This window comes from Esox lucius, chromosome 21 (assembly GCF_011004845.1).
Source record: "Esox lucius isolate fEsoLuc1 chromosome 21, fEsoLuc1.pri, whole genome shotgun sequence".
Lineage (NCBI taxonomy): Eukaryota > Metazoa > Chordata > Actinopteri > Esociformes > Esocidae > Esox > Esox lucius.
In genome coordinates this window covers 24,412,777-24,432,163 of record NC_047589.1, presented here as the reverse complement: position 1 = coordinate 24,432,163, position 19,387 = coordinate 24,412,777, and the positions used below count along the sequence as shown (strand labels likewise).

Sequence of the window (19,387 nt, the reverse complement as noted above, 5' to 3'; positions counted from 1 at the left end):
GTGTACAGGCTCATTTCAATGTAACATTGCAGAATTTCAAACTGAAAAAGTGCAGGGGCAGTTGAACTATAAAGTCAATGAAAACATTTGACCTGGTCTCAAACTAAAGCATGTTCACAAAGGTTTCATTTCTGAGGCAGTTCCCCAGTTTCCTGAGACCAATTTGGTGTGAACTCCATGAATAACTGAAGCAGAAGTCACCTTTCAATTAATTTGTTTTGGTGTTTAAATCCTGTATTGTATCCCTATCCCGTTCATTTCAGTGAGGAGCTGAAGCTGGGCTTTGAGAAGACCCCTGCCTTCAAGGGCATGCAGGCTGTGGCACTGGGATGTGAGGAGCACAACGTCCGCGCCCGCCTGGGGCCCATGGGCCTGTCGGTGGAGAGCCAGGTGGAGTGTCTGCTGGACCAGGCCATGGATCCCAATATCCTGGGGAGGGTCTGGGCAGGCTGGGAGCCGTGGATCTGAATCTGGAGATGTGCTGGTGGGGGGGGGGGGTCTGAATCACACACCTCACAAGGCCCTTCAGAGACAACCGGTTTCAAAACTAACCTCCAAGTGGCATAAGAAGGTTCAAGATCAAGGATTGAACAATGAACACATTCCCAAAGAAACAAAGCATGCATTCCTCTAGTGTTCCAACATGGCCAATGGTTTTCCACAGTAGTGATGTTCCTTAAAGATTACAAATGTAGTACATAAAACGTTGTCTTGTCAGACTTTTGATTGTTTCTCCGATAAAGTAAATCAAACAGCTACTTCTATTTTGTCATTATTACATTATTTTCAGTTTCTTTGGAAAGCACTGCATGACTCGTACCTAAGCAACGTTTCAGAAATCTGCATTTCTGTGAAAGATCTTAGGTCCAGACATTGTACTCAGCCAAACAACAAGATTAATAAGTGTGTCTTTTTATTGACCATACACAATCCTAGAAATTAGGCATATAGTTTACAATTACAACAGAGGTTGTTCATAAAAGTTATTGTCAGTTTTCCCATGACAAGTTTGTCAATGACCAGTTTGTAGTTCATAGTTCTGCAGTTTGTAGTTCATAGTTCTGTGTTACTTGTCATTTTGCATTTCCTCTCCCTTTTATCGCTTGCATGAAATTACAGTAATTCAAAATACAAAAACACAATGGAAAAAAAATGAAACCTGAGGCATATTCACTGAGGTGAAACGTTTAGAATGTTGCAGAATAGAAATGTAATGGATACAGTCAAACTGATTCCCTTTTCCATAACTAATCAGAACTGGTCCTACCCAATACACATCTATCTGAACGTTCTGTTACCCTGCTGAATGGGCCCCGGCTAAATGTCGTAGAGTTTAAAGGTCAGTGGCGGGTTAAATTAAGGCAGATTAGTCTGGTCTCCAGTCTGATAAAATCTGTTTTTCTGAATGTGCACATTAAAAGAAACTGTTAGTTTATATCAAATTAATCATAACCCCATTTGGGTGATGTACTCATGTAACATGTCCTTAGCGACTATTGTATATCTATATATCAAGTGTTCCCTATTTCATTTATCAAATACCCTTTTTTTTTTTTTTTTAAGAAAAGGTACATATCAGTACTTGTTTGTTGATCCACAATACTTCCCCTTCTTTGACTATTACGCATAAATTCAGCATTGGTTATGTGTACAGACATTTTAGCCCAGCGAAGAATCTAAAGTTAATTGTCTGTATCCTCTGTTACTTGCATATTAATTCAGCATTATAAGGCAACAAGAAGCACATACTGTTATAAATTAGTTTCAAATCCCATTGCTTGGATTTAACAGCTGTGTCTGCTATAGTGTGTTCATGAATAACCTCAAACTACATTTGTAGAAAGGCTTTGGGTTCAAGCAGGTTGTAACAGTTGTTAGAGGACAAAGAGAATACAACAGAAATTCACAACCTGACAGGAGTTAATACACAACACATCCCTGTTACATAGTTCAGAACTATGCATCAGATTTCCAGGGTTGAACTTTGGCTGCCTAACTTGTTGATCCAGCTGTCAAGATCACAGGCATCTCAAGAGGACATTGTTTACGAGCTGAACAAGGAAACTTACAGTTGCGTGTGGGTCATTGAGAGTATGTAGGGAAGTTACACCGATCAGCCATAACATTATGACCACTTACAGGTGAAGTGAATAACACTGATAAACTCGTTATCATGGCACCTGTCAGTGGGTGGGATATATTAGGCAACAAGTGAACAATTTGTCCTCAAAGTTGATGTGCAGGAAAAATGGACAAGCTTAAGGATTTGAGCAACTTTGACAAGGGCCAACTTGTGATGGCTAGACGACTGGGTCAGAGCACGTCCAAAACTGCATCCCTTGTGGGGTGTTCCCAGTCTGCAGTGGTCAGTACCTATCAAAAGTGGTCCAAGGAAGGAAAAGCGGTGAACTGACAACAGGGTCATGGGCGGCCAAGGCTCATTGATGCACGTGGGGAGCGAAGGCTGTCCCGTGTGGTCCGATGCAACAGACGAGCTACTGTAGCTCAAATTGCTGAAAAAGTTAATGCTGATACTGATAGAACGTCAGAACAATCAGAAGTTTGTTGCATATGGGGCTGGGTAGCCACAGAATAGTCAGGAAAGCCATGCTGACCCGTCCACTGCCGAAAGCACCTACAATGGGCACGTGAGCATCAGAACTGGACCACAGGGCAATGGAAGAAGGCGGCCTGGTCTGATGAATCACGTTTTCTTTTACATCAGGTGGATGAGTGGTTGCATGTGCGTCGCTTACCTGGAGAACACATGGCACCAGGATGCACTATGGGAAGAAGGCAAGCCACCAGAGGCAGTGTGATGCTTTGGGCAATGTTCTGCTGGGATACCTTGGGTCCTGCCATTCATGTGGATGTTACTTTGACACATACAACCTACCATGTGCACCCTTTTACTGCAACAGTATGCCCTGATGGCTTTGGGCTCTTTCAGCAGGATAAGGCGCCCTGCCACAAAGCAAAAATGGTTTGAGGAACATGAGCTCAAGGTGTTGACTTGGCCTCTAAATTCCCCAGATCTCAATCCAATCAAGCATCTGTAGGTTGTGCTGGACAAACAGGTCCGATCCATGGAGGCCCCACCTCGCAACTTAATGGACTTAAAGGATCTGTTGCTAACGTCTTGGTGCCAGATGCCACAGCACACCTTCAGAGGTCTAGTGGAGTCCATGCCTCAACGGGTCAGGGCTGTTTTGGCTGCAAAAGGGGGACCTACACAAAATTAGGCTGGTGGTCATAATGTTATGGCTGATCGATGTATATACCAAGACCAATTGTAGTGTTATGTTTCTTAAGAAGTACAATGTGCAGAGTGTGAGAATATCTAAGAAAAGAGTCATGCTGGATGCAGGAACCCCCAGGAAAACTCAATGTGCATAGCATTGTATTACAAAACCGCTTAAAGCAGAAGGCAAAAGGTTACATCCACTGTAGCACATTGCATGTTCTTTTTTTTGCTTAGGTCAGTGTTCTTATTAAAGGGTTAGGCTATATTTTAGGCCTCCAACCATGGATAAACTGCATGAGTTTCTTCACTTGCAGTTTGCTCAACTTGAAGTCCTCTGACAGAATCTCCTCCGTGAGCTGCAGGAGTAGATTCCCGTCAATTTTCTCTTTGACAAACAAAGACACAATGTCCCCCGAAAGGCCGATGAACTGCAACGATTTCGACACCTCTTCGATGGAGAGGCCCGAGAGGTTGGCGGGCGGACGCCACGATCCCCCGGGGGCGGGAGGGGCGGACGCTGTCGGTGGGGGGAGCGGGGGATAGGAGATGGAGAATATGTCCGTCATCGTGACCTGATCGTGTTGTTGACCGACCGGGTACTTAGCATCCCGCTCAGCGCTTTCAACTGCCGACGCGTCTGTACCTGAACACTGACTTAGCTCGTTTGATTTGGGTGTCCTAGGTGGCAAGATGGGGCATGACAGGCTTTGTTTAGTGTTACACTCTTCCATAGTATTGTCTCTGTACATTTCCATAGTGTAGCTCGACGACTTGGTGCAAAACTGATTAGTGTACGAGGCTTTGTGGGATTTGAAGTGGATGGCGCCCTCGCCCTCCGTCGCCTGCTCTTTTCCGCCAAAGTCACAAAGGCTTGAGGTGCAGGGCGACTTGGGCGTGCCCGTCTGTCTTTTCCGGGGATAGCTGTAGTAACTTCGACAGTGGACGGGCTGGAACTCCTCCGTGCCCTGAGAATCCCCTCCGCTGAAGTCGTTCGGCCAAGACAGTCTAGAAGGGCCGGAGGGCACGCCTTGGAACGATGGGCTCACGTGGGACGTGGTCGGGCTCTCCTCGTCGGCCTCGACCCAATTGCAGGGGTAGCACACATGGTTCTGCTCCTCCGTTGCTTCATTCTCTCCTCCTCCACCTCCGCTGCTGAAAGCAAAGCAAAATACCAAAACGGAGTTCCTATGACCAGGTGCAAGTTGAGGTTAAACACTGCTAAACAGTATTGATTAGAGTAGCAATGCAGTGACCACTGGAACGTAAACACAAGCTATCGACAAGTCAGTAATGGAAGGAAGTGAGTACACAGTACATTTATGATAACTGATTAAAATATGTACATTGAGTACCAAATACAAAATTGTGAGTGACATGTGAGGTATACAAGAGTAAATCATGCATTGAATCAATACAAACTGTGCACAATGGATGAGACACACTGATGTAAGCCTTCCTCAGGACTGCAGACACACAAGACTAAACCTCCAGCTCATCTTCAGTGGAGTTTTGCCTGTTCGTTAATTGGTTCCCTTCAATGCAACATAACCAAATAAATCTACCGTTGCAGCATAAATACTGTGAGATTTTCATTCTACTGACAGGCATCACAAGTAGTTGTGAATATAGCAGCAATAATAGTACAGGAGTAATAATCGTACATTGATCAGTCACCTTGTTTGATGGATATGTAAACAAATAAGGTTACTGACAAGCCTGCATGTTTTCAAAAGTTTCATAGAAAAAGCCTACATTGAAAAGCACACATTGTCTACGTTAGATACGTTTCAATTTAAATAGCTGTGCTATGGTGAAATGATACCGGATACATTTTTCCCAAGTGCTTTTGATGGTGGGTCAATGTTCGGCAATGTTCAGGTTTGCACCCGGTAGAGCTGAAATTTGCTTAGTGCCAAAAACAATTAAGAGGGGGGAAATTGGCCTTATCGTTCTTACATGCTGTGCAGTCCTGAGGAGTAATAGGAGAGGGTAGGGCTTGGAGAGCGTGTTTCGGTCTGCCGCGCCTTAGCTACACCTGCCGTTGTGGTGGATATCACAGAGGGGGGCATCATCTGTTTGGAACTTCGGGGGGGAATAGGAGGTGCATTCAATAGACGGCATTCTTCCTTCACCTGGAAAAAAAAAATGACATCCCAAAAGAGTCCGTGAAAATGAGTATGTCAACAAAAATGCTGCAATGTACAGGGTGTTTTCTTAAGGGGCTGAAATTTAGGAAGAAACCTAGAGAGGAACCAGGCTCTGAGGGGTGGCCAGTCCTCTTCTGGCTGTTCCTCTTCATTTGAACTCCACAGGCTCTGATGATGCACAACGGATCCATACCATGATGCAGCCCCAAGCATGTTTGAAAGTATCAATGGAGTTACTCAGTAATTTGTTGTTGTGGATGTGTCTGAGTGTATTCCTTTGACACGGTTTTCAGTATTAAATTATTCCTGTGTTGTAAATAGGATACATGTTTTGGAATATTTGTATTTTGTATGTTTGTAATATTTTCACTAGTATTTAGGTCATTAGTGTCGAGGCCCTGCAATGTGGTTAATCCATTCAGTTTCCTTTCAGTCCTGAAGCCCAGTTCAGAAGGACATCTATCTTTGTGTCTGGATGGTTTTAAACATGATCCACAACATTATTACTAATTGGACCATGCTGCATTTTAGTCACTTAGTAGACACTCCTATCCAGAATGGATAGAGCTATATTTAAAAAAAAGCTATATTTAAAAAAAGAGCTATATTTAAAATAAATAACTGATCTTAGATGCTTCAACTATACCCTTTGATGACAGTTTCGGCACAGTATTACACTTGTTTCTTTATCTTTTCCAAAAATGTATGAAAAAAGGTATGTATATTACGTATATTTATTTAGTTAATACTCAAACATTTTAGTAAAGATTTAAACATTTCTGAGTGTATTTCTGTAGATATTGGTTTAACAATTTTCGCTTCTTAAGCGCACCAAAAGTATTGGAAAAGTGTCTGGACAGGTGATTCCTGGGTAAGTTAGATGTGTTTTGTGCCGATACGTGATAGCTGTCGATGTCTTAATTCTAGGCTTTGTGTCTACCTTTGGAGTGTGGCTATGTGCGTCAGTCAACCAAAGGTGTCAATGAAAGCCAAGGAAGACATTACCAGGCATACGTTCTTGACAGGCCAAGTCAATGTCCATATTTAACAATTAATAATTGAATTAAACATATCTATCATTTCTGGACAAATAAACTTCAAAACAACATAATAAAGAATAAGGGAAGATGGCTTGTTACCCAAGATGGAAAATGTATAAAACCTGTACCATAATCCATTGGTATTTCCCAACTGTGTTTCCATTGTAACAGGACATCACTTTTTTATATACATAATAGTTATTTCACTAAGTTCTATCAAATTCTTTAGTGGGGTGAGAGCAGTGGGTTTACAGCAGATTTACCACATACATTTGGAAACCAGTTATGATGCATTATAAACATGAACAAACAACCCTATTTTATTTGTCAACTAAGCAGATACCAATGGTTTCTGTGTTCCCAGTTGAGACACAGGAGTGTGCACCTGGTCATCAAAGTAGGTACCTTAACTTAAGGATATATCCAGTAAGATTTAGGGTGTTTAAAACATACTGCCCATTTTTGTTGTATTTCAAAAGTATTTACAGTTAAACTGTTTCAAAAACATTGTGGCAAAATGTGTTCCTCTTTAGTGATTAGGCAAAACCTGGATTGCTGTTCAGGAAATACATAAGAACTCATATTTTGTTCCTCCATAGCTCAGAAGACTGAGTAATTTGACCTTTCTTCTTCAGTTTCTGTATAAACGTATGAATATAAATACACTGTAAATGTTTATCTGTTTTTCTACATCAAATGTGAGTCTTCCAAGCCAAAGTGCCAAGGCATTCGAAGAATGCATTACACTATATCAATAACAAATTAAATCAATCAACTATGTTTAAAATAGCGAAACATGACATCAAACTACACAAGCAATATCAGCATTTTCCACAAAATGCTTGATAGCAATACTGGAATATTAAAGTAATATATTATTCATTTAGTCTTATCCAGAGCCAGGTACTGATAATGCTACTCTAACTAAAGAACTACATTTAAACATATCCACTAAATAACTAAAAACAGCATTCAAGTAGTGTACAACATATCTTTTGTACTAGACCCCATGTGACACTGGAATGTTAGCTGGCCTATTGGGTGTCAATTCATGTATACTCACAGCTTCAGACTTGGGAGGGACTGGGGGCGGAGGTATGGAGATTTCAGAGCTAATTACTGGGCCCACATGGCTGGAGGAGACAGGGTATGACAGGACCGCCATGGAGGTGCTGACGGTACTGCTGTGACCTCTCGGGTCCTCGCCGCCGACGCTGTGTCCCCCTGCGCGACTGGTTCTCAAGTGGTCCAGCCACAGCTCCTCATAGGGCACGTCAGACTTCAGGAGGCCGGACGGGCTCATGTTCTCCAGCAGCTCGGGGAAGAGGTAATCGGTGTCCGCCGTGTCGGCCGGAGCGCCCTCGGGTGGCAGGAGGGCCCAGTCTCCGCACAGAGTCATGCAGCCCTGCAGGTTGACCTCGCTGTTGCTGTGCAGGTTGTTGCCGTACACGCACACCGAGAGCCGGTGGAATGACTGGGTGAGCTCGTCGCGGGCGTACGTCAGAGAGCTGGGCACGTGCATGTGGGAGGGACAGCCATTACTGCCGCCGCCACCGCCACTTTTCTTGGGGCTTTTGCTGTCGCCGTCATTCCAGTCAGTCCTGACATCGCGCACGGCCCGGGAGTAGTCGTCAATGTCAAACTGCTCCTGGCAGAAGGTGAACCAGCGGTGCACCATGGTGTCCAGCCAGAGCTCACTCTGCAGCAGCCCCTCGGGGATGATGAACCTGGGCATGGAGGCCATGTGCAGCGGGAAGTGGACGGGGACGATCTTGTCGCAGCGCAGCACACAGCCCACCACCACCGTCTTCGTCTGGACGTTGACGAACTTGTAGCGGTGGCCTTCGCGGATCAAGTGCAGGTCGTGCGGGTTGCGCGGCGGGCTGCCGGGCACGGTGACGTTGACCGGCAGCCGGGTCTTCTCCACGATGTCGCGGATGGTGTGCTCGCCCTCCTGCATCTGGAGCTCCAGCGGGCTGCAGGTGCTGAAGCGGCCCTTGCACTGGAAGGGCAGGCTGATGCTCTCGTTGGTCCGGTGGTTCATGCAGATGAGGCAGGGCATCTTGCCGCGGCTCGCCATCTTGCTGATGGAGTTGAGCTTGCCGATCCTCTTGAAGATGGTGTTGAAGCGTGACTTCTCCTTGGACGTCTTGGCATAGAGGATCTCAGCCTGGCCCATGAGGGTGAGCTCGTCGCCGGTGGTCAGGGTAATGTTGTACACCTCGGTGTCCTCGTTGCATTCGCCCGAGGCCATCTGTCAGGTAAAGATCACAAGCCTGTATGAGTATGTAGTCCACAGCTAAGGTTTACTCTGTCTATTGTGCTTAGGCTTTGACAGATTATTACAATCAGACTGACAGTAATAGTTGATACATGTTTGAAGAGATCTGACAATGTTTTATGACGTAGTAAGAAAACATACCCCCCTACCCGGTCTGTCCACACAGTTACTGAGTCCTGCAAAACCATTATTAAGGATCAATCAATAGCAACCAACCTTCACATTAAACGTAATTTCCTCCATGACATAAACCCTTTCGGGAAATGCCTTGGCCACCTCCTCCACGCTGTTGAAGTACTGCACCGGCTCCTTGACATCTCTGTCCTGCTCCAGGAGCTTAAACTGACCTGCACGAAGGGGGTGGAGACAATCAGACAGGAGCAACCGTGTTGCATGTTACCGGACAGCCCTCGATAGCTTCGCTATATCGCCATCTTTGGTTCCCTGCCTCAGTCGGAACCAGGCCAAGTTTAACTGATGATACACCCTTCCCGGAGACACGAACAGTGTTTTCCGTGAATCGGTTGTTCATTTTGGTGCCATTGACTACGCTCACTTCCCCATTGATCATATATCAGTAAGCGAGGTGCCATCACCCAGACCAGTTGGAACTGCGCAGCAGAGATTCACTGATGGAAAACGGGCACATATCTGCAATCATTGATTTGAGCCAGAGAGGCTTTCAAGGTCAGTCAAACAGGACTGCGGCTGTTCTAAACCAATTCCTCTGAGCAAACAGTGCAATGTGTGTGTTTGCATGAGGCATATACGTTTATACTAGCATAGGATTTATAAAGCACCCGTTTTACAGATCAACGTACATTTTTCGTTATTCATCTCAATGGCATTGTGAAGCTTATTGACACCAGAAAATAAACTGTAGAAATCTGTTAGTAATAAATCTACATCAAGTGAGCGTTCATGCAAGAGTCCTCAAATTCTTGTGGGTGTAATAAGCTGGCTTAATTATATGCAAGACTGTGGCCAGCCAGGGTCAGTCAATGGTTATGGGGGCAGTAGTTCACTGATTAAGGTTACTTGTAAGGTACATAGTACCCAGTGAAAAAACAGATTTAAAAAGGGAACAGCATGATACGGTTTTGTAAAACTCGTTGGGATTTGACTTACCTTCATAATGTACCGGGATCTCTATTTTGGGCCCAATTACGTAGTGTCCCTCCTCCAGGCTGTGTGCAGTGATAGTAGTCCATTGCCGACAGGAATGAATCAAGAGGTAGTCATTGTCTCGTAAGCCGTCCACTAACTCACCTGGAGAGATGCATGTCAAATCAGTTTAAAGTTTCAGATGTAGACTTTGTAAACCACAGTCGCTAAGGCTTTTAATAATATAGCTAGCCAAAGATACTGCTCTCATGGGATGTGGCTGTCAGTGTGTTGGCCTATACCAAATCCCATTTGCATGTGAACATTTCTGTATTTGTTCTATTGTTTAGAAACGGTTTAATTGGTAGACCACTTGGTTGACTACAGTATATATTACAGTGAGTGTAGTACATTTTTCTGTATGCATGCATTTTACCAGGCAAACTGGCTGGTGCGCAACAATGCATTCCTTTGCATTCAAATTGAACTTTAACTGTTTAGCTCTAACTTGATAAGAATATAGCCAATACAGTTACGACAGCTAATAAGCAATATATCACACGTTTGCATTAATTGTATTTTGGCATATGTAATTAAAAGGCTAACTAGTTAATATTTTGTAATATTTTGTTGACATACGATTGCTAGCTAATGGTAGCTAGCTAATGTCAACATTGACAGAGCTAACGTTAACGGTAGCTTTTTTTGCTAACTAGCTACTAGCAAACTTAGCTAACTAGCTATACAACTTAGCTAGTTAGTTAACTTAGGTGAAATTAGGCTAGATTATCTTACTAGAATATCCATTTAATTGAACTGCTCCAAAAGCTAACTTACCACTATCCAACTTGACAATTTGCGGTAATCTATAAACACTGACAAGTCGATCTAGGGGTAAGGACGTTGTGCTCCATGATACATCTTTCAAATTGTTGTACAGCATTGATCCAAGGTCCATGTTTAGCTTGTGAACACACGACACACATTAGCGTGAACGCACCACTTCCCGTTGCTGCTAGCTATGCATTGTTCCATATAGCGAAGTTAGCTTCCTTACTTGTGTTCTGTTCTTATTAGTTTGACTGGTTTAGCTAGCTAGCCACGTATTCTAAATACTCGCGCAGCCATGTTAGCTACTTGCTGGCTGGCAGTATGCTAGATGCCAGAGGTACTCTTCCTTTCTAGTCTCTCTCTTCCCCCCCCCCCCCCCAGCTTGACACTGACAGGAAATACCATGTGTTCAAACCATAGATATCTGACTGCCAGACGTCTACTTCCCAAAGGTGCAGTTCTCTGCAGAGGCCGAGTGGTCAAGACTACAATGTTACAATATACATTCAAGGTCGATTCGTTTTGAATGTATCTATTTTACCCTACCTAACCGTAGCTAACTATTTTCTTTAACCTATCATAAACCTTTCATGTATGCTGCGGCAATTCTAATAAACTGCTAATTCAAGTGTTAATTCAAGGTTTTATCTAATTTAGTGTCCTACATTACAATAACTAGTCTGACAAACGTGCAAACTGAAGTCAGATAATAGGTCATTATAATTGAAGTGTTGGAGGTAGGGAAGTGGGGTACGTCTCATCTGCTCAACTGAAATCCAAGAAACCTGTATTTTCAGCACTTCTCTTCTATGTGTAGAATGACTACAAGCAATTAAGCTCAGCCAAGCCAACAGGTACCAGAATTTACAAAATTAATAGGATTTAGGGATTTGGATGGCTCTAAGGACTCAGACTGTGGTTTTACTGGGGTAGGGAGTATTCCTTATTTTGACGTTTTTACTGATTTATCTATGGTCAGCATGCCCTTCTTGGAGTTTGCAAAAGGCACTTATAAGTCTGTCATGTATACATGGGTCTTGGTTTTGATCTGACATACACTTAACTATGGAACCTTATATAGACAGGTGTGTGCCTTTCCAAATCATGTTCAATCAATTGAATTGACCCGCTGTGGACTGCAATAAAGGTATATATGTCAAGGATGATCAGTGATGGATTTCAAATGTCAAACCAAATGTCTATGACGCTCGGGACTGAAAAATATATAGGAGGTGAATAGAAAGTATTTATTTCAAGGTGAATAAAGTTTTTTGCCAGACCATTTAACCTCCCTCTCTCCCTCCCCCTCCTTTCTAGCATAGTGGTTAAAGACATGGACTTGCAAACCAGGGGTCCTGTGTTCGAGCCTTGTCTCAGTCAAAACAAATTATTCATTTGGAGTTGTTCAGGACAGTCATAAACTCCTCTGGCTACAACCTCCAGTAGCTACGTTATAGTAAGCCTAAAATTAAACTGTTTACTGTTATATTGCAACGATTTCTGGTGCATTTTCGTAGTACGCATCCTTGGGCAGTGAAAGAGTTGGGGTTTCCACGATTCTCTCGTCTTTTCACTTGACGAAAAAGTCAGTAATATCGTCACCTATATTGATAGTTATTGTATCAATGTCATTCACGAATTAAAGAAAAATAAACGTAGTTGTGGCGTGAAATGAAATAGATTTAACAGTGTAAAGGTCTTCTTCAGTCTCGCTAGCAATTGCTCAGTTCTTATGACTGATCCAATTAGTAACTTAGTAGACATTAGTAGGCCTATTACTGGCTAATAAGCTGTTAAAACAGCCAGTGGCAAAAGCCGTACAGTTCATAGATGCTATTTGTGGTGGAGGTAAACTTTGTCAGTTTAACAATGCTTAATGGTGTCTAGCGAAATATTCCAATTTGGCGTGATGTTGCTTGACACAATGATCTACAGTCGGGACGCTATACCGACATTCAGTAAATGTATGGTTCTGTGGCGTAGTGGTTAAAGACACAACCCCTCATGTGAGAAACCCAGGTTTGAATCCAATGAGGGCAACAACAATCAGCACTTTTAATCGCAGGCTTGCTGAACTAGGCTTGCTTGGTTCCTTTTTTTGTTTAAATACGTAATTATGCCAATTTTTTTTTTTTTGCTTTGTCATTTTCATTATTGTGTCAGGCTGGATGAGCAAAGAAAATACATGTAATCCATTTTAGAACAAGGGTGTAACGTTACGTGGAAAAAGTGAAGGGGTCTGAATACTTTCTGAATGCACTATACATCATATTGCAGAAGTCTGAGGTGGACGTTTGTAAGTATGACTTTTTCATGAGTTCATTCTTTACCCATGAATTACAATCATAGAAAACAACAACATTATTTGGGCACGGGTTAAAAGCATTTGAACTTTTAAGTGTGTCTTTCAAAAGGCAGTTGAACTGTTTTGTACTTTTCTTTCAATACATAAAACTCTCCACAGTCAATGTTGTAGCCAATACCATATAAACTACAAAAAAACCTCACTGCCGTTCTCACAGGCATAGCTGTGTCATCATCACACTTCCTCCCTACCTCCGTTGGGGAAATGTGACAGTTTAAAAAGAGTGGCATCACTGACCTCTCCACATCAGTGAAGCTCAGTGCGTTCTCTCTTATTTGGAACCATGTCATTTGTGAACACTCTTAAACAGTGGGATGAGTCGGTGGCCTGTTTTGAACGGGGAGACTCTACAGCTGCCCTTGAAACATTTATTGACATCCAGGAAAAGAACTCCAAAATATTTTTCAACATTGGCTGCATTCATTTGATCAACAAGGACCTAGATGAAGCTGAGAAGGTATTGTGTGGCAGTTGTCACCAAATGTTTTCTTTCTTCTTGAGAGTTAATCCTCCTTTTCCTATATTCCTAGATAAATCAGACTGAATTTGAAGTTTATAGTTTCCGTCTGATTGCTTAATGACGTTCTTTTTTATCCACTTCAAAAATGCAAGTCACAAAAAAGGGGAAGTAGCCCTTACAGTATGCAGTGCTTGTGGTTTTATTTCATTCATGGGGAAGTCACAGAGCTTTATTCTAAATATGTTATGCAGGCTTTCGACGGCAGCATCGGAAAAGATCAACACTTGGCAGTTGCATTCTTTCAAAGGGGACTGACATTCTACAAAAAAGAGAGGCAAGACAAATCTGTCATATTGGGGATAGATGATTGGATGCATTTCAATTACTACTGTAGACCATACTTTCTAATCATGGGCTAAAGAGCAATTTTAAAATGTTCAATGTTTTTGTTATATATCTTCTCCAGCACCACCCCAACAAATGGGAAAAAGGTACTTTTCAGTTTTGCAGTAAAATGGCACACACATCTGGTGTGTATCATGTGATTGTTAAACTATGTGTAGGCCAAAGTTCCATAATTCCTGCTCACTGGGGGTTAATATTACAGGATATTCACCAGATTATTTTAAGTGTTCCTAATGATATATTCCAGAAACAAACTTTTAAAAATTTAATATATTTATCTACTGCTTTGTCACATGGCAACAATTCCAAACGTTTTTAGGAGACCACCATTTCCATTTTGATATTGGGGTGGGCCTCGAGATGAGGAATGTAAAGCGGAGAATTTATATTGGTCCCTTTAAATTTATAATAATCAATTTCAACATACAACATACTGTACTATGTGCAAGACCTACAGCATAGCAGGAAAGGTAATTACTTGGATAACTCATCACTTTGGTTGCAGGTTTGAGGAGTCTTTTGCAGATTTTCAAAATGCCTTTAGGGAGTTGAGAGGGAACCAGCTGATTGACTACAAACCTCTTGGTCTGAGATACAAATTATATGCTTGTGAGGTAAGTCCAGATAGGGATAATGAAAGTGTAACAGTGAATGGATTCTGAATATTTTACATATTTACCAGAGTATCAAAGTTGATATCATCGCGTAGCCCTGGCTCTGGACCAATCCAAACCATTAGACTGTCTTCTCTTTCTAGAAATCATCAGAAAGGGAGGCAAATCCAGGCTCATTGTAGTGGAAAAGAAAATCAGTTGGCCGGAGTAGTGTAGTCAGGCTTTGGAGAAAGTAGTGTTTAGTTATAATGTTACAAACAGTAATTTCTTCTAAATTGTATCACTTCCACAGGTACTTCACAATATGGCTCTGGTAAATGCTCAGCTGGGTCTGTGGGAGAAAGCCAAGGAGCACCTTTTAACCGCCCTGAACCTCAAGACAGAGGCCAAGCTCAGCCTAATTGACAAAGCCCTGGAGTGCCTCCTGGTAAGTGGCCCACACCTTGGATACATTCTTTTATTTGTTCTTTCCCACACAAATATATGCTGGATGAGTAACCATACCACGTACACAAACTTATATCAAACATTTGTTTTTGTGTATTAATCCCCAAAGTCCAATTTAAGAATAATTAGTGACAATAGTGTTGAGTTTTGGAGTTTGTGACAGCAGCTATGTGAGCTTGACACAGTATTATAAGCACTAGACCCTGGGTTTTCTATTATAGAAAAACATATATTCTAACTACTCCAGTGTGGCCTGTGAGCATCATAAACCATTTGAGTCTTAGCTTTCCAAACAATCTCTCACAATATTTCAATGGTTTTATCAAACTTATTAGACCCTACAGACTTTTGTCGCCCACCTTTTGTTTTGTGTGAATGCGTCTACTGACTGTAAATAGAATGTTCGTTTTTTTGCTACCTACATGAAACATATTTATCAACAGATGTATGGAAGATGACAAAAATACTTTACTATAGAATACAGACAGAAATGGAAGGTCATGGTTTTAATGAAATATATTTTATAAACACTTTTTCTTCTGATCTGTAAAGAACCAGATGCTTTTCCACTGAAATGTACAGTACATCAGGTCCTGGCATGTGCTTGGAGTTTGTGCATTTTCACTGTATCCTTGTGTTGAACAAAGTCATTGATATGAATCCTTTGTTACTCCTATAGAAGCAGAAGCTGTTTCAGCCAGTGGAGATGTCTCAGAAAGTGCTGTTCAAGCCAAACAAAAACTATGTGGCCGAACTAGAAAAGAAAGACTACCTGGGAAAGGCCAAGGTATCCCTTTAATCCCTCTGAAAGTAGACTATGCTTTCGCATATTTATTTGGGGCAATTAGTAACATCTCATCAAGTATCTTTTTATGTTTAATTAAACTGTTTTATTCTCTATCCTCAGGTTGTTGCATCCATCATTGACAAGGATGAGTTCTCCGGCTTTGCTCCTTTACAGCCACAGGTTAGTCATCAGATGTTTAAATTTCTCTTAATAACATAATAGTTAGAAACGATGGATCAACAGTTATAATAAACAATTGCAATAAAATAAATTCGCAGGGAACATGTTGTGTAACGGGATGTGATCTTTTTCATGGCAAGAACAGGTTGATGAGGTCCCTGCCACACCAAAGGTTCCAGAGGTTATGAGGTAAAAAGATGATGTGATGTTAATGTTAAGGTAATTGTAGGCGTGACTGTGTTTGTGTGGTTTATACGTGTGTGACTGTGGGTGTGTGGTTTATACGTGTGTGACTGTGTTTGTGTGGTTTATACGTGTGTGACTGTGGGTGTGGTTTATACGTATGTGACTGTGGGTGTGGCTTATACGTCTGTCTCTCACCACAGGGCTCTGGAGGGTGAGCCTCATACCGTCCTCTTCGAGTTTGTCCCTGAGACAAGTGACGAGTTAGCCGTGGTGCCTGGCAACATCGTCTTTGTGCTGCAAAAAGGAGCAGACAACTGGGCATCAGTCATTTTCAATGAGCGAGTATGATTACAAACAATGAACACCACCCCAAAAAATGATTTTAATTTTTTTTTTAATCTAATGTATTCTTTGTACTCAAAGACATTTGTTATAGGCATTCCTTTCTTATTATTCAACTTTTCATTTTTAGAGGGGCCTTGTTCCTTATAATTACCTGGAGCGCTTGGAAATAACCTTATCATCCAAGCAAGATAAGGTACATCAATATACACTGATTTCTCTTAACAAATGTCATTAGTTAACATGTGCTAATGCTTAGGTATGCAAAAAGTGAAGTGTTTAAATTAGCAATTTAAAAAAATGCTATTAAAAAGCCTACAGTACCAATCATTTGTTGTTACCTTCTATGTGGGTTAATTGCTTTTTTGTAGGATGAGACAAACAAAGATGACATCCCAGCACCACCTCGCCGAGAGCCACCAAACAGACCTCAAAGAAAATCTGGTAAAGTTCTGTTATGGAAATAGATTAACCAAATAAATGCAACAACCTAATTCAAATAACAAGACTCCTTTTGGGTGTTATTTTTGTAACAGCTTTTGTTCCTGAAAATCTGAAAACCAAGGACACAGCAAATGAGGTATCATAATTATATGAAGTACAAGTATTGTCAACTAGTACAACAGATTGTCAATTGTTTGTTAGTTTTACTAAATAAATTGTTATTGCACATCTTTCATCCCCTGGCCTTGCTAGATCGATGAATCAGGGGACTCTTCAAAGTGTATAGTGAAAGTGCATTTTAAATACACCATAGCAATCTCCATGACTCCTGGACTTGCCTACATTACCACTCTTAAGACAATCAGTAACAAACTAGGTGTCCCGGCTACATCAATCACCTTGAGGTATGGAAGTGTTTCAACATTAAGCACAGCATTCATTACTGGTACAAAACCCATGCTCATAATTTGTATGACTTATTTTGTTCAAGCTATTCCCCAAAGGATTCTGGTAAAATTATAATTGATAAGGACACTAGGATGGAGGACGTTTGGAGCTGTGTCCGCAATGGTCGTCTTACACTGTGGTGTGATATGAAACCGGTAATATGATTCTACAATATTCTCACACACATATACACATTATTTATATACACACAGATCAGCACATACAAATGAGCATACTCTACTTCAAAATGTAATCACCAATGCCTAAATTAGGTACAGTAGGTAGGCTATGGGATATAATGCTGTCCACTGTCATAGACAAAACTTAGTGTCACTAAAAAAGTTATTACAGGTAGGTTTATGTTCCTAATTTCATGTAATTTACTTCACAGGACTCAAGTGAGCAGCTGCATATCCAGACTTACTTGGTTGCTCTTCATTCATATGCCTCTTCAAACCCTGAGGACCTTGAGTTCAATCAAGGAGATACCATCCTACTTCTCTCCAAAGGTGAGTCATTCGTTTCTCTAATACGGAGCACCATTTTGACAGTGTTAGTGCAAAAATAACTTTAGTCAAGAGACTACAATATCTCTAATGGCTGTAGAGGGCGTATCATCTCCTGTAGTTTTATGATATCTGATGTTGTGTACCAAAAGTGATTTTTTAATTTTTTTTGTTTTTAGTCAATGAAGACTGGTTTGAGGGAGAGTGCAATCAAAAAATTGGCATATTCCCAGCATCCTTTGTGGAAGAAGTTCAGATGAAAGAAATATAATGTGATTCCCTGGAAATGCTATAAAACAAGTACTATGGAGACTTCCAATTTTAGCAGTATGGCTGTGGCTCAATCTAATCGCAATTTTTAAAGGAAATGCTCCAATATTTATCGAGCCCACATTTCAAGCTGCATACATTATCTCAACTACATACGTGGACCAAGTGTGACTATATCCTGGCCAATAGGTACCACCAACCATAATAAAATGTACAAAAACTGTTTGTGCAGTCAGATATACCGGTAACCATCCAAATAAAAGAAACACCACAAGAGCCGCCGGGACAGCTTCAGTGATCCGTGACATGAATTATGTACAGATTGGGAATAAATTCAGATGTACCTGTATATTTATGTTGAAGGAAAGAATTAGGTCAAAAATATCAGTAAGCCATAGCCTAACATCAGATCAGTACCATTTTTACCGAATGGATAACCAGGCTGAAACATGCCAAAAATAAGTAATTGTCTCTACATGCCAAAATGTTTAATTTAATAATATTTATATGTACCTTACCATTTGTCAGTTCTATTTGACCTTGTTCGATAAGAAGTGAATATTTCCACAGTAGTAACAGTCTACATATTGGTCTTTAGGTTTGTATCGACTTGTTCACATTTTCAAACTGTTGTCGTGATTCACAATATTTATCGATTAGCTGAACACAAAGTTCATCCTAACCAGGGAGAAGTACAGCATCTGAGGTTTGTTTCAGTTAGCCATCATTTTGAATATACAAACCGTAAAATAAGGAAATGCAGAGCAATTTGCAGACCAGTACACTTGAAATTTGGGGTAATAGCCTTACACTTCTCTGTAGGTATTTTGTCAGAAATATTGCCTATATGCAGTGGGACAGTGCACATACATTCAGATTTTTAAAAGATGTACCTACTGTAAGTCAGGATTGCTTTACACTCATGAACTGTACTAATGTAATATTATTATTAAAAGTATTGACCAAATGTATTACTTTATTTTAAAAAAATCTTAGTGTAATGCAGTAGTAAGTTTAAAATTATTTGTATCTGCTTGAAAAAAAAATCTGTTCTGCATGTCTTTTTGTTACAAATAAAACATTTGGTGTGGCATAGTCATCTACTATTCTACATTCCAGTTCACACGTTTGGCATGAGTGTTTAATTTCAGAGCACATTTGATGGTCAGCAACTAATGCACAAACTCCAAAGAACAATGACGCAACAGCAACGGTCCAAACAGTCATTTTGATTAAAATATAGAAAATAATAGCAAATATGCATTTCTCTTGTATATGTCAACTGTG

The 19,387-nt window shown here is 41.2% G+C and overlaps 3 protein-coding genes across 4 annotated transcripts in view; 2 read left to right on the top strand and 1 right to left on the bottom strand.

The window, feature by feature from the left end:
* Positions 1 to 758, top strand: part of prkdc (protein kinase, DNA-activated, catalytic subunit) — a 34,473-nt gene extending 33,715 nt beyond the window's left edge. The window contains exon 86 of the mRNA XM_010885830.5: positions 264 to 758. Coding sequence (XP_010884132.4) covers positions 264 to 468 — 205 coding nt within the window. The 3' untranslated portion in view covers positions 469 to 758. The remainder of the gene's footprint in view (positions 1 to 263) is intronic.
* A 2,442-nt stretch (positions 759 to 3,200) lies between these two features.
* Positions 3,201 to 11,038, bottom strand: garem (GRB2 associated, regulator of MAPK1). 2 transcript variants are annotated; one of them, XM_010885829.4, is made up of 6 exons: positions 10,654 to 11,038; positions 9,841 to 9,981; positions 8,929 to 9,059; positions 7,495 to 8,685; positions 5,201 to 5,376; positions 3,201 to 4,393 (listed from the first exon to the last, which is right to left on the bottom strand). In XM_010885829.4, the coding sequence occupies exons 1-6, from the start codon at positions 10,772 to 10,774 to the stop codon at positions 3,505 to 3,507; spliced, it is 2,649 nt and encodes an 882-aa protein (XP_010884131.2). In that variant the 5' UTR covers positions 10,775 to 11,038; the 3' UTR covers positions 3,201 to 3,504. The 2 variants fall into 2 exon arrangements, with proteins under 2 accessions (XP_010884131.2, XP_010884130.2); XM_010885828.4 differs by having other exon boundaries at positions 3,201 to 4,396; positions 10,654 to 11,037.
* A 2,162-nt stretch (positions 11,039 to 13,200) lies between these two features.
* ncf2 (neutrophil cytosolic factor 2) lies at positions 13,201 to 19,199 on the top strand. The gene is made up of 15 exons (XM_010885827.4): positions 13,201 to 13,469; positions 13,724 to 13,806; positions 14,383 to 14,491; positions 14,784 to 14,918; positions 15,618 to 15,725; positions 15,846 to 15,905; positions 16,051 to 16,094; positions 16,292 to 16,433; positions 16,564 to 16,629; positions 16,805 to 16,877; positions 16,970 to 17,013; positions 17,130 to 17,281; positions 17,368 to 17,479; positions 17,716 to 17,833; positions 18,010 to 19,199. Exons 1-15 carry the CDS (start codon positions 13,296 to 13,298, stop codon positions 18,099 to 18,101), a joined length of 1,512 nt encoding a protein of 503 aa, XP_010884129.2. The 5' UTR covers positions 13,201 to 13,295; the 3' UTR covers positions 18,102 to 19,199.
* The last annotated feature ends 188 nt before the right edge of the window (positions 19,200 to 19,387 follow it).

Bases quoted from the DNA above. Each gene is read 5' to 3' on its own strand.
- garem (XM_010885828.4), bottom strand. From the start codon at position 10,774: ATGGACCTTGGATCAATGCTGTACAACAATTTGAAAGATGTATCATGG. The intron at 9,982-10,653 runs GTAAGTTAGCTT...GCATCTCTCCAG, and splicing joins AATTGTCAAGTTGGATAGTG to GTGAGTTAGTGGACGGCTTA. The intron at 5,377-7,494 runs GTGAGTATACAT...TTTTTTTTCCAG, and splicing joins TCCCTCCCAAGTCTGAAGCT to GTGAAGGAAGAATGCCGTCT.
- ncf2 (XM_010885827.4), top strand. From the start codon at position 13,296: ATGTCATTTGTGAACACTCTTAAACAGTGGGATGAGTCGGTGGCCTGT. The intron at 15,906-16,050 runs GTTAGTCATCAG...TGGCAAGAACAG, and splicing joins TTGCTCCTTTACAGCCACAG to GTTGATGAGGTCCCTGCCAC. The intron at 17,282-17,367 runs GTATGGAAGTGT...ATTTTGTTCAAG, and splicing joins GCTACATCAATCACCTTGAG to CTATTCCCCAAAGGATTCTG.